At 40.1% G+C, this 14,976-nt stretch overlaps 1 protein-coding gene across 2 annotated transcripts; it reads left to right on the top strand.

Moving 5' to 3' along the window:
• Window positions 961-13,709, top strand: LOC106502044 (histone H2A.V). Of its 2 annotated transcripts, XM_018047037.1 has the most exons (5): window positions 961-1,113; window positions 4,227-4,304; window positions 6,960-7,073; window positions 11,402-11,531; window positions 12,550-13,709. In XM_018047037.1, the coding sequence occupies exons 1-5, from the start codon at window positions 961-963 to the stop codon at window positions 12,609-12,611; spliced, it is 537 nt and encodes a 178-aa protein (XP_017902526.1). In that variant the 3' UTR covers window positions 12,612-13,709. The 2 variants fall into 2 exon arrangements, with proteins under 2 accessions (XP_017902526.1, XP_017902527.1); XM_018047038.1 differs by lacking the exon at window positions 6,960-7,073.

Below are 14,976 nucleotides of genomic sequence, written 5' to 3'. Positions count from 1 at the left end.
TCTCCATGTCAGAAGAGAATTCTCACTTTGGGATAGGATCTGCCCATCTGGTATACTTCTGAAATTCCCGGCTGGGTAAATCCCGCCAGAAAAAAATATCCGCGGGGACCATCGGCTCCACACACCTGGAACCCTGCCCGGCGCGGTCAGTGCAGACAACTGTGAAAAAAAGCAAAGGTTCCTAACTGCAGCGGGTGAGAACTGGCCCGGAGCCTAGGCCTGGGACCTGGCAACCAGCGGCAGTGCGGTCCAGGGGATGATCGGGCCAGCACACCGCCTAGGGGCTGCCGGGGTCGCGGGGGTTGGGGAGCAGCCGTAGGCTGACAAGTGAGAAAGCCCTGCTTCGCGCCGGTCCCTCAGCTTCGCAGCGGGCGCAGGGACTCCAACCCCATTTCCGAATTTCTCTCCCTTTGCAACGAGCGTTTAACCTAAGGCCAGCGGGAAGGCGCTGCGGAGAAGGGCTGCCAGGCCTGGAAATAGTGCCCACCGCGGAGCGAGTCCCAGCTAGCACAGAGAAATCCTCGGAATCTGTGAAAAACCACGAGGAGAAGCTACGAGCACGACTGTTCCTTTCCCAATCAAGTCTCAGAAACCCTAGAGTCGACGCTGAGAAAGAGCGGGAAAGCCAGCGCAGCCACCAATCTGTCCACCCATTGGCCAATCGCGCTGTCTTTCCCTAAGATCCGCCTCCCTTGCTCGCGGGCGATGTTCTTATCGGCTGATTTCCGCCAGCCTTCAGCTCTCATTGGTCAGCTCTTCCGTTCGTCAGGTTGGGCCTTGTAGACAGGCGGAGAACGGAGTCTGGCTCCGCCCCAGTCGCGCACAGGCGCGTCTGTGTTGGAGTAGGAGGCTCCGCCTCCTCGTGCCGTGTGCAAAAACAAACAGCCGTTAGGGAGGAGGGGCTGAGGGGCGGGGCCTGGTTAGAAGGAAGTGCGCGATTGGGCAGCAGACGGGGTTCAAATGAGCAAGGCGAGCGGGCATTGGCCGGGGCGGTGCGAGGCGGGCCCCGGTTATTGTCCGGGCTCTCGCGGCCGCGGCGGCAACGGCGGTCGGTGCTGCGCTAGCGGCGGCGGCGGCTCGGCGGGACCGAGGGCACGAGCGGCCGAGACCATGGTGAGGGCTGCGGGGCGGCCGGGAGGGCGGCGATGGCCGAGTGGCGCCACTACCTGTTGAGGCGGCGGGCGTCAGGCGGCGACGACATCGGTGGGGCGGGCGTCAGGCGGCCGGGCTGCCAGCGGTCCCGGCCTCGCTCGCCGCGGCGCCGGCGCGAATCGAGCTGCGCGGGCTGAGGCCGGGTGTCCCTGAGCAGGACATCCCTCGCTGCTCCACAGCACCTCCGTAGCTGCTGCGACTGACTTTTGAGTCTTAAATTATGCGTTGGTAAGAAAAGTGCGGCTTTTTAGAAACGCGAATGGAGGGAACCGGGCTCCTTGTGAAGTTGAGAGGGAAAGGCGTTGGAGGGGGGCTGTGCCCTGCGCGGGAGTGAAGCAGTAAAGCCGAGGCGACGAGTGGTGTCCGCCCGAGCGCCCTCCGGAGACAGCCCTGCCCGAGGCTGAACCACAAACAGAAATTGTGGTTATTGTGACGTTCTCGCGTCTTAGATCTAGAGTCGAACTTGTGGATGGTAGCACCCGGGCTGTGTAACTTGTAGTTGTGCGGTTAACGGAAGCGCTTTCACAGGCAGACTCTGGCATAGATTACATCTGCTCTGTAAACTGATTTGCTCGAGCCGACAATTCTCGTGATGCTTGCTGGTTTCAAAAGGTGTCACTCGTTTAATCTCTAGCAACCTACTATATGTTGGCTGTCCCTTTACCAGCAGCTAAAAATACATACGCGTTCGCATGGCTAAAAATACTGGAGGCGTGGAGTTGTCATTCTTGTTTTGAAATTTTAAACGTGATGGGAAGTGAACCTGTATCTGTTAAACAAATTTGCAAGTTCCTTGACATCCAATTTGCAACTTTTTCTGAATGAAATATACTCCATTGGCCTCCATAGGCATATTTTCTACCTGGAGATGCCTAGCCCAGGTTAATACTAACTCAGTTTTTAGAATAAAAAATTTTATCGTGCTTGTATTTTGTTTCTCAGCAAACGTATTAAAATGATTGTGCGAAGTTGGGAGGGTGTGTTTACAGACTTTGAGGAGGTTGTGAAAGGAAAGTATTCATTTACTATGCAGTTTTATATTCACAAGTTTAATTCCATAAAGTTTTGTTTTTGCTAAGTATAAGAAATGTATCTGGACTCTCCAAGCCACGGAAATAGTCATTTAATTTACTGAGATTTTAAAAAACTGATTTCCTGCCTACTTCCTTAAAAAACAAATAGGTTAAACAGCAAATGTAATGGATTTGGAACGGTAGGGATAAAATTGCTTAAGATAAGTAAATTGGGAAACCTGAGGACTTTTGCAGTTAATAACTTTTTATTGATAACTGTGTGTTTCATAATTCAGTCATAGAGAAATAATGATTATAGTTTTAGCCTCATGCACTAGTTGAGATGTTTCTTATGTTTTACATCAGGGCAAATAGAGCTGAAAAGATTTATTTGAAGAATAAGTGAAAGCACATGGTTACTTGAACTGACCTCAGAAATCCAAAGATGATGCAGTATTTTTTTCTTGTATAGCAGTATGGTCAGAAATTATTAAAAATATATGAGGCATTCTTGTAGAAATCTAAAGTTTCTCAATTCTCTTTGTTAAACTTAAACCAGTCTCTCAATAGATTATTAAATTTAAGAAAGATACTAATTAGTTATTCATTTTTTGTTCCTGCTCCTAACGCCTGCTAAGGCCTTTTATTTTTTTGCCTTGAATATAGATTTGAGAGATAAACATTGGCTCAGCTGAGAGATGGGGTATGGGGCATACATAGTTGATTTTTAGTCTAAAAAATAAAGCATTACAAAAGGGATATGCCATTTCTACTTCACAAATACCCTCAAACAACTGGCCAGTTTTGTAAACTGATTTTTTTTTTTTTTTTTTTTTAGCAGACAAGAAATAAATTTAAATAGTAAAATCAAGCAGTTCAAAAGGGAGTATTGGTTTCCTTCTCAAGTCAGATCCTTAGTATTCCTTCCCTAGTGGCAAATAACTTTTCTGGTGTGTTGTGTGACCTTCTAGAAATGTATGTTATACACACACTCTGCAGTACCTCATTTTTACATAAACAAAAGCTCACTGCGATTGTACATACCTTGCCTTTTACCCAAATATGTATTGTGATTTCTTCCATATCAGCACATGTCTATAATTCATTTGTTGAAATGGCTGCATAATAGTCCATTGCATTTATATACTGTGTCCTATTTGTGAACATCCAGGTTATTTGAGAAACATTTCTATCATTTGAGAGTGTTTTTTCTTTAACTCCTTAAGAATAAGTTTGAATGTCTTCTTTTTTTTAAAATGCACATAACAGTGACCATTTTGCAGTTTTTAAAATGCCTGCCAAGTCTATATTCCATCCTCTTTCCAGCCTCTGGCAGCCACCCTTCTGCTTTCTGTTCCTGTGATTTTGACTAGGTAGGTCATGTTAAGTGGAATCAGACATGTTGGTCCTTTTGCAACTGGCTTATTTCACTTAGCATCATGTCTTCAAGATTTATTCGTGTGGTAGCATGTATCAGAATTTCCTTCATTCTTACCACAGTTTTCCATGATGGACATTTAAGTTGTTTCTGTCTTTTAGCTGCTATTTATAATACTGCTGTGAATAAAATAGCAAATAGTATACAAAATAATCTGTTTGAGTCCCTGCTCTCAATTATTGAGTATATGCCTAGAAGTGCTAGATCATAAGGTAATTCTGTGTTTAATTTTTTGAGGGTTTTTTTTTTTCTCAAGATGGTATTTTTTTTCCTCTCAAAAGAGGTAAATTCTGAATATTTCTATGGAAATGATAGATGCTAACATTTAAAAAAATTATTTTATTATGAACTATTTGTAACATAAGAGTTACATTGATGATGAATATTCTTCAGTCTGAAATTTGAAAAATATGTTCAAATATTTAGAAATCTCATTTTAAATAAGTATTTAAGTTTTGATCTCATCTTTATATAAATCAATAAATGGCAATTTGGCATGGATATTTAAAATTGAAAGAGAATTTTTTTTTTAACTACCTAAAATAAAACTAGAAGAAATTTTGTTTCCTAGATACTTTTGAAATAGCATTTTTGAATCTTCATCTGGAACTTTTTTCACTTAGGCTGGAGGCAAAGCTGGAAAGGACAGTGGGAAGGCCAAGGCCAAGGCAGTGTCTCGCTCACAGAGAGCTGGGCTACAGGTAACGGATTCATTATTAAATTAATTTCTTAACAGTTGTAACTCATGACTCAAATGTTTCTTTAATTACAAAAATGTACTATTGACTGTTGATAATGAAATTAATTGGTCAAAATATAAACGACAAAGCAACTGCCTTTTAGTTTGTACTCTTCTAAGCAACGACACGTTAGGAAAACATCTTACGCAAATTTGGTGATTTTGCTGTCTTAAAATCTGTTATTTCTAGATTATAATTATGTTCCTAGTACTTTTATAAACTATCATATTGAAGTGAGTATGCTGTTGCTTTCATTTTGAAGAAGGTGTTTCTAGTGGTATATCAGCTTTCAGGATGAAATAGAATGGACTGTCCACTAGTCCGTCTGAGTCTTTCCCCAATACCTTCAAATGTAGACTGAGTTATATATCCTCAAGAACACTAGATTTTGTATATATGAATTGCTGTAACTTTAATCCAGAAACTCAAATTTTTCTGGATGAGTAAGAATTAATTGCTTTACGTGTAAGAGATACTTTTTAAACAGGAAAGTTTGAAGGCCAGACTATAAGGTAGTGATGCAAAATTTTTAAGGAAGAAGATGACATTTTCTGAGTGGTACTGAAGGAAATGGGAGGGCAAGAACTTAACCTTTATGGGTACTTTCTGTTTTGGAACATCATTGCAAATATCCATTAGAATTTATTTGAGGGAATTCCCTGGCAGTCCAGTGGTTAGGACTTGGTGCTCTCACTGCAAAGAGCCCGGGTTTGATCCGTGGTCGAGAAACTAAGATCCTGCAAGCTGCATAGCCAAAAAAAAGACAAGTGGAATTTATTTAAGTATCCTTACCTTGAAGTTGGAGATGGAAGACAGATTACAGGTTATTGCAGTGGTTTAGGAGTAAGGTAACGCATACTTGAGCTTATGTGTGTGTGTGTGTGTATGTTAGTTGTTTAGTCGTGTCTGACTCTTTGCAACCCCATAGACTGTAGCCCACCAGGCCCCTCTGTCCATGGAATTCTCCAGGCAAGAACACTGGAGTGGGTTGCCATTTCCTTCTCCAAAAGGAACTATAGAAAGAAGGAAAGTGAAGTCGCTCAGTCGTGTCCAACTCCTTGCGACCCCATGGACTGTAGCCTACCAGGCTACTCCATCCATGGGATTTTCCAGGCAAGAGTACTGGGATGGGTTGCCATTTCCTTCTCCAACTTGAACTTGAGTGGTATGGAAAAGAACAGAAGGCATATATATGCTCCTAAAAAATGAGAGGAGAGGTATAGGTTTGAGAGGAAGGTCAGAAGTTTCTCTAAGGCCTAGACCCTAAGGGGAGTTTGTAGTAGGAGCAAGTTATGAAATAAGAATTTTGAGTGGAATCATTTGGAAGTTCCAGTAAAATAACCATGTGAAAATATCCAAAAATTGAAGATTTGAGTCTAGCTTTCCAAGAGAAGTGATCAAAAGAATTACAAATCTAAAATCACTTCAGTAAAATTGGTAGTTTGTGCTATGGATGAGTTTCCTCAGTAGTGCTTGAGAAAAGAACAAAAAGACATTGGTGGACTCCTCACCGTATTTGACATATTTGAGTCAAACAATGAAGACTGAGGAGTAGTCAGAGTTAGTGTTAGAACTGTGTAATCCTTGTAGCCTGAGAAGAATGGTTTTCAAGGTCCTCTGTGTCAGACAACATGTCAATCACTGAGGATCTAAAAGCGAGTAAGGCATAGATCCTGGTCTTTGGGACCTTAGAATTAGGGAAGGAATGTAAATAGAACAGTCATGCATTTTCTTCTGAAGCACACAATCTGGAAGTGGCTAGTAGATTTGGTAATTAAAATGTTACTGCTGATCTTTAAGAATGGTGTTTAACAGAAGCCAAGTTTTGATTGGGAGAAAATGGGTGACAAGAAAGAGGTTTCAAGTTTACTTTTAAATTTTGCCTTTGGAAAGGAATGTCTAGACTGTAACTGGAGGCAGTTACAGTAGACTAGACATGTAGAGACCTTTGAACTGTGCAGAAGGAAAGGAGCCATGAAAAGGAGGTAATTGAGTTGTTGAATGATGGAGAAGTAACAGGATGAGGAAGGTCCTTAAAGTCGGGGGGCGGGGGGTGGGTGTAGTCAGAGGCATAGACAAGTGGGATTAGGGTACTGTGGAAATGAGAAGGTACCTATTCTCAGAAAGTAGGAAGTCACAATGTTGGTTTTCTTAACTATCAGGTTACCTCTTGAAACTGAGGAAGGAAGAATGAAGTTGGGGCCTAAAGAAGGTGGTAGAGGTTCATAGTCACATGAGCCTGTTATGTGAAGGAATTAATTAAATACGAATACGGTTATTAGGCCCTGTAGAATGTGTAGTTGGTGACTATACTGCATAGTTTCTCTTTATTGTATAATGACTCCATATTATGCAGGAATTTGTAAAACCGTGAGTGGTTTTTGTTTTTAAATTCTGTCTTCAGGGGGTGTAAAATTAGTCATGGCCATTTGGGGCTAATTATTAGGACTAATACTAACTTACAAGCCCAAAGAACTGTTAATTGGCAAATAATTTTGACTTCTAATAAGTGTAACCAAATTTTTTATCTGGATTTATGTCATTCAGCTGTTCATTATGTTCAGTAACATGATGTTAAAACTTCAGTGTTTCCCGTTTGGATGGTCTCTCTTTCAGTTTCCTGTGGGCCGCATCCATAGACATTTGAAGACTCGTACCACGAGCCATGGAAGGGTCGGTGCCACTGCTGCAGTGTATAGTGCTGCAATTCTGGAGTACCTCACCGCTGAGGTTAGTGGTGGAAATAATTATGTGTTGGAATCCCAGAGTTGTCCTAGACATAAATGGCTGAAACCCATGGAAAATGAGTTTGAAACAAAAAGACTCACTCTTGTTAGTTTCTTTTAATAGCGGTTTTTAGATGGATCTTATCAGCCAGTACTAGTGTCAAACAGAACTTTGGTGTGCTCACTTTTAAAGTTAGGACAATAAAGGACAGAAATGGTATGGACCTAGCAGAAGCAAAAGATATTAAAAAGAGGTGTCAAGAATGCACAGGAGGACTATACAGAAAAGATCTTAATGACCCAGATAACCGCGATGGTGTGATCATTCACCTAGAGCCAGACATCCTGGAGTGTGAAGTCAAGTGGGCCTTAGGAAGCATCACTATGAACAAAGCTAGTAGAAGTGATGGAATTTCAAATAGTTGAGCTATTTCAAATCGTAAAGGATGATGCTGTAAAAGTGTTGTACTCTGTATGCCAACAAATTTGGAAAACACAGCAGTGGCCACAGGACTGGAAAAGGTCAATTTTCATTCTAGTCCCAAAGAAAAGCAATGCCAAAGAATGCTCAAACTACCACACAATTGTACTCATCTCACACGCTAGCAAAGGAATGCTCAAAATTCTCCCAATCCAGGCTTCAACAGTACATGAACCATGAACTTCCAGATGTTCAATCTGGATTTAGAAAAGGCAGAGGAACCAGAGATCTTGCCAACATCCTCTGGATCATCGAAAAAGCAAGAGAGTTGCAGAAAAACATCTACGTCTGTTTCATTGACTGTGCTAAAGTCTTTGACTGTGTGGATCACAACAAACTGGAAAATTCTGAAAGAGATGGGAATACCGGACCACCTGACCTGCCTCATGAGAAATCTATATGCAGGTCAAAAAGCCACAGTTAGAAACTACATGGAACAAGAGACTGGTTCCAAATTGGGAAAGGTGTATGTCAAGGCTGTACATTGTCACTCTGCTTATTTAACTTATATGCAGAGTACATCATTTGAAATGCCTGGCTGGATGAAGCACAAGCTGGAGTCAAGATTGCGGGGAGAAATATCAATAACCTCACATAGGCAAGTGATACCACCCGTATGGCAGAAAGAAAAGAACTAAAGAGCCTCTTGATGAAAATGAAAGAGGAGAGTGAAAAGCTGGCTTAAAACTCAACATTCAAATTAAAATCATGATATCCGGTCCCATCACTTCATGGTAAATAGTTGGAGAAACAGTGGAAACAGTGGGAGACTTTATTTTTGGGAGGCTCCAAAATCACTGCAGATGGTGATTGCAGCCATGAAATTAAGACACTTACTCCTTGAAAGAAAAGCTATGACTGACTTAGTTTATTAAAAAGCAGAGACACTACTTTGCCAACAAAGGTTCATCTAGTCAAAGCTGTGGTTTTGCCTGTAGTCATGTATGTATGTGAGAGTTGGACCTTAAAGAAAGCTGAGCACGTTTTGAACTGTGGTGTTTGGGAAGACTCTTGAGAGTCCCTTGGACTGCAAGGAGGAGCAGGCCAGTCAATCCTAAAGGGAATCAATCCTGAATATTCATTGGAAGGACTGATGCTGAAGCTCCAATAGTTTGGCCACCTGATGTAAAGAACTGACTCGTTGGAAAAGACCCTGTTGCTGGGAAAGAGTGAAGGTGGGATGAGAAGGGGATGACAGAGAATGAGATGGTTTGATGGTATCACAGTCTCAATAGACATGAGTTTGAGCAAGCTCCAGGAGTTGGTGATGGACAGGGAAGCCTGGCATGCAGCAGTCCATGGAGTCGCAAAGAGTCGGACATGACTGAGCGACTGAACTATACCAGCTGAGCTACCAGGAAAGCCTGAACTGAGGGTCAGTAATCCATGTTTTTAAGTTGACTTGACAAACAAGTGTAAAATAATTTAAATACCATACTGCTAATTAAACAAATTCTGAACTATGTATATAAGCAGTAGGTGATATTTGTGGACTTCACTGATGGTCCGTCCAACGGTAAAGACTCTGCGCCCCGCTGCAGGGAAGTTTGATCCCAGGTCAGGAAGGATTCCCAAATGCTGGGCATCATGCCCCCGCTCCCCCCCAAAAAAGTAGTATTTGTGAAGTTATAGGATAACTCTTAATTAATAAAAATTTGAGGTGGAGTAAAGTTTTAGCAATGTGATCTTACATTTTTTTATGTTTATTATTTGGCTGTACTGGATCTTCATTGCAGTACATAGGCTTCTCACTGCATTGCCTTCTTTTGTTGTGGAGCATGGGCTCTAGGGTGCACAAGCTTCAGTAGTTATGGCACATGGGCTTAGTTGTTCCACGGCATGTGGACTCTTGCCAGGCCAGGGATCAAACACATGTCCCTTGCATTGGCAGGCAGATTCTTCAGCACTGAACCACCAAGGAAGTCCATCGCAACTCTTATGATGATATGATGACATGAAATTTGGTAAAAGACCTAATCAGTCCTGGTGCTCTGTGTGGTTATACACATAAAATGCTGTATCTTAACTCAGTTTGACTTTTCAGGAAATTAGAAGTTATTTGGGCAAAAGTTCTTTATTCATGGACCATCACTTCCTCCATAGTAATCCCTCTTAAGTAAAACAAAAGGGACATCATGAGACTCCTTCAACTGCATTCCAAACCAGGAGAGTAATTTGAGTAGCAAGCAAGTCAAGTGATAGAGTTAGCCAGTCTAGTAGAAGCAAGGGGAAGATTCACTTGGGAAAGATGTGCTTGGGAGCTAGGTTGAAAGATTTAGGTTTAACCTGTGTGTTAATCATCACTGCTGTCATTTCATTAACTTTACCAAATCATTTGTTTTCCCATTGGAGATTTAACATTTACTTTAACATTGATAGTTTCAACTTTACTGTGTTACAAGGAGGGATTTTTGTGTTGGTAATATTTTTGTTGGTACTAGTTAGCCTTTCTCGTCTATCACTTTTATATCAGTTTTCATTAATATTTGTTTAGCTGTAGGCTTTTCAGAAAGGTATGCATTTTGTTCACTCGTGAAGATACAGGCTTCTGCTTCAGAACGTTCATGTGCCATCTGAACTCCCATTTTCTTTGTTCTTAGGAACTTTGATTATGACTTTTTAGGTTAAGATTAAATAATGAAATAAATATACACATTCACACACACACACAAGCATGTATACATACATAATCAAAACGTCTTCCAGATATCTAAGTTTGGGGTTTTAGAAGTAAAGGAAATAATGAAATCTTAAGTTTGGAGGTAATTAACTTTCCAGTGTTTGTTTCACACTAGAATCACTTGCAAAAGCTTTCAAAAGATGGTGGTGCCTGACCTCACCTCTGTCCACTCACAGTTGCATTGGAGAATGGAATAGAGTACTGGTGGTTTTTAAAGCGTACTGATTGCTCCAGATGTATACCAAGGCTTTCCACCACTCTGCTTAAATCAGGAGGCTCTGTGGAGTTAGTTTTGTATTGTTTCCATCAAAAGTTTTATAATACCAGTACAGTCTGTGGAGGTGAAAAGAGAAATGCAGTTTTATGGCCAGCTGGGACTTTGAAATTACTCTTGCTGAAAATTCCCATTATAGAATAAAGGGCTTCTGGCATACTCCCTACAGATTATAAAGCCCAGCGGTGTTAGAAATTCTGAAAAAGGAATTATCTTTATACTTTTAAACTTTTCTACAAGTCGTAAGCAATAAATTTCAGCTGTTAAGGGCTATGAAAAATTAGACTACATGGGTATATTAAAATATAATCATTTTCTAGATGTTCACAATTAGAATCTTGGCTAAGGGATAATAACACTTATTTCTTGCTATAGAAGTTGATGATTTTTGCTCGTTTCTAGTTATTTTGCGGAGAAGGCAATGGCACCCCACTCCAGTACGCTTGCCTGGAATATCCCATGGATGGAGGAGCCTGGTAGGCTGCAGTCCATGGGGTCGCTAAGAGTCAGATATGACTGAGCGACTTCACTTTCGCTTTTCACTTTCATGCATTGGAGAAGGAAATGGCAACCCACTCCAGTGTTCTTGCCTGGAGAATCCCAGGGATGGGGGAGCCTGGTGGGCTACCATCTATAGGGTCATACAGAGTCAGACACGACTGAAGTGACTTAGCAGCTAGTTATTTTGCAAAGAATTAATATAAAAGGACCAAATGAAGTACTAAGAGTTCTATAACCTTACTGTAGAAATTTGGAAATAAATTATTGTTGGTTTATGTATCTTTTGTATTTTATGTGTAGATGCTATAGTGATCTTTTAGCTATAATTGTAAGTCTAAACAGAATCCTTACACACTTCACCCTTGTTTGATATGCTATCTCATGGGTGCTTTGTAGGTGCTGGAGCTGGCAGGTAATGCATCCAAGGATCTCAAAGTTAAGCGGATCACTCCACGCCACTTGCAGCTTGCAATCCGTGGTGATGAAGAGTTGGATTCTCTTATCAAAGCTACCATAGCTGGGGGTGGTATGTATTATTTACTCTTACTCAATAACGTAGACTGTTATTGCCCTTAATGACTAATACGTAATTCAGATCAGTGATCCAGTACTGAGAACATAGAAAGTTAAATTCCAAAAGTGTTAAGTCTGTTACTGTTCTAGGCTTCTTCTCATGACCTGAATAAAAATTTCTTCTCCACATACAATGCTGTTTTTAAAAGGAAGTTCTTCAGCTAAATTTCATAGATGAGATTTGAAACCAAGTGTTTAAAATATTTCCTGTATCCTTTAAACTGTGTTTCAATAAAATCATCTTGAGAAATTGCATAATGTGATGCTCTTAAAAGTCAGACTGAGGGTAACTGAATGAGTCAGAATCAGCGAAGGTGAGATATAAGGTGGTGGTTCTTCATCCTTTTTGGATTACATTTGGAGAACCTCTTGAAAGCTGTGGTTACTCTTCTCAAAAAAAAAACAAAACACAGAAAATCACACCATTTTACATACAGTTTTAAAGGGGGTTCCCAGACCCCAAGATGAAGATCCCTTGGTATAGATACTTAAGTAAACTTCATTCTAAGAGAAAAACAAATACCGTATATTAACATATATATGGAATCTAGAAAAATGTTACTGATAAGCTTATTTGCAGGGCAGGAATAAAGATTCAGACATAGAGAATGGATTTGTGAACACAGTGGGAGGAGGGAGAGCATGGGAGGAACTGAGAAAGTAACCTTGACATACATACACTGCCATGTGTGAGATAGATGACTAGTGGGAAACTGCTGGACAGCACAGGGAGCTCGCCCCTGCACTGTGATGACCTCATGGGTTGGGAGGGCTCTCCAGAGGGAGAGGATATGTGTATACTTAGAGCTGATCCACGTTGCTGTACAGCAGAAACCAGCACAGCGTTGTAAAGCAGTTATCCTTCAGTTTAAAAAAAACACCTTCATTCTTTGTGGATTGCTCTTTGGGGTTGAGGGGCTGAACTGATAAAAGTTTTTCTGCTAATACAGTTTCATTTCATCTCATTCTAGGAGTGATCCCTCACATCCACAAGTCTCTGATTGGAAAGAAGGGACAGCAGAAAACTGCTTAGAGAGTTGTCGTAACCAACGCTCTTCCTCCCTGTCGTTGTACTGTAACGGGACAGAAGAAATAATGGGGTTATGTGGAATTTTTAAAACAGTTAAATGGAAAACCATAGACAATTACTGTAGACATGATAAAAGAAACATTTGTACGTTCTTAGAATTGAAGTTTGATAAAAGTACCTTTTCATGTGGCAACAGTTGTGTTGATTGGCTAGGTTTCTCCCTTGTGTTTTATACAAAAATGGAATTGATAAACCATTTTTTAAAAAAACTAACGTCTCAAAACTGTTCTGTTTGTGCTGTGTTGGAAATATTTTGCTCATCCTTTGAAATTTTTAATATTTCAAATTGGTTATATATTCAGAACAATCAGAAATTGGGAATCTGCTTCTATCATTGATACCATATTATATTGGATCTTAGATGGTACCTATTTGTAGTATGTAACAATTATTTTACATACCACTAAAGAAAAACTGCCTATTAAACCATGATATGCCATCAATTATAAGATGCATCCAAATTTCAGAGATCTTAGAATATAAAAACATGTTCAAGAAATGAAATATGAGAGTGAAATTATTTAAATTACTTAATGAGGACTTATATATGGCAGGTTCTGTACTAAGTGCTTTACCTCCATCTTAAAGGTATGGAAGCTGAGGCTCACAGAAGTTAAATGGCTTGCCAGAAAAATTTATCTAGTAGATAGAAAAAGGCAGAAGTAGGATACAAACCTAGATTTGGCTGACTGCAGAACCCACACACTTAAACCTAGAATTGAAGTGAAGGTTATGTAAGTTGTCTGCTTTTGGCTTAAAATTCCAGCCTTTAGTGATCTTTTATTGGTACAGTAATATTCGGTAATTTGTACAATATTTTAAAAATATTTTTGTCAGTTTCTAAGTAACTGTTGTAAGATTTAAGTTAATGTACCAGTTAATGGTCCATCAGGAAATTATATTTTTTCTGCCTGGAAGTCTTCATTGACAATGGAAATTCTTGAATGTTTTCTAATACAACAGTATCAGTACAAAACTCTCATTTTTTAAAACTTATTTTATTATGGAAATTTTCAAAAATAAAGAGAATAGTATGATGAACACCCATGTACTCATCCTCCAACTTCACCAGTTATCCTGTGGTCAATTTTGTTTTACCTATATCCCTCCTCAAGCCCTCATGTTAGTTGATTAGTTTGAATCCCGTTCCAGGCATAATTTTCGTATCTATATACTTAAGTATGTGTCATTAAAGAAGGGGTACTTTTTAGACTATAACCACAATACCATTATTTTGAGACATTTTCTAATAGCCAATATCCAGTCAGTATTCATATATTCCTGATTGTTTCCTAATTTTACAATTGGTTTGTTTGAATCAGGATCCATACCGTATGTCTTCCGTTTTACTGATAGCTCTTAAGTTTCTCTTCAATCTATAGGTCTCTCTTTTTTTTTGAAGAAACAGTTCTATAGGATTGTCTCTTAAGTGTGGATTTTACTAAATCTTGGCACATATTTTGAAGAAGCTTCTATATTGAGAAGATCTACAATTGTCATGTGTGAAGTTTGGTAGTTTTTAGAAACCAAAGTAGCAATAGAGAAGGCAAAATAATCTTAACAGAATTAAGACTAGAGTTTTACTATAGAGTTCTCTAGAGATTTGCTTCAAATTTTGGTAATGTAATTATTTGCTATGTACTGTGTTCCCCAGGATTGTATTTTTGTTTTCTAATGGAAGAAAACTAGAGCGATTGGGCCAGGTACTTTGGGCCTCAGCCTCACGTTTGGTCCATCTTGCTGCATCTGTACACCGCTTCCTCCTACTGGCTTGTTGTAAAGTGTGTCCCAACCATCATATTTCATCTATTGTACCTTCACAGGTAACTAGGAAGGGTTTATATGTATGTGTGTGTGTTACATGTTTTTTTGTATGTGTGTGTGTATTTTTTGTTTTTTCCCCTGACACTGAGTGGGATGCAGGATCTTAGTTCCCTGACCTTAGTTCCCTCAGGAGGGACCTGAGCCCCTGCTTTAGGAGCATGGAGTCTTAACCACTGAACTGCCAGGGCAGTCCCAATAATAAACAATTTGAAGTGAGCCAAATTTGGTCATACTTCAGAATCCATGCAGGATTGGTTCCAGGACCCCTTGGATACTCAGATCCATAAGATGCTCAAATTCATTATATAAAATGGCATAACACTTGCACACAAGATTGGACCAGATACGTTAACTCATCTCTGGATTACTTATAATACCTAAAACACTGTAAATACTATATATAGTTGTAAATACAGTGTAAATGTTCTGTAAATAGTTGTCAGTGCATGGCAAATTCAAGTTTTGCTTTCTGGAAATTTCTGGA

The sequence above is a fragment of the Capra hircus genome, chromosome 4 (genome assembly GCF_001704415.2).
Source record: "Capra hircus breed San Clemente chromosome 4, ASM170441v1, whole genome shotgun sequence".
NCBI classification, from domain to species: domain Eukaryota; kingdom Metazoa; phylum Chordata; class Mammalia; order Artiodactyla; family Bovidae; genus Capra; species Capra hircus.
This window is presented reverse-complemented; position numbering and strand designations above follow the sequence as displayed.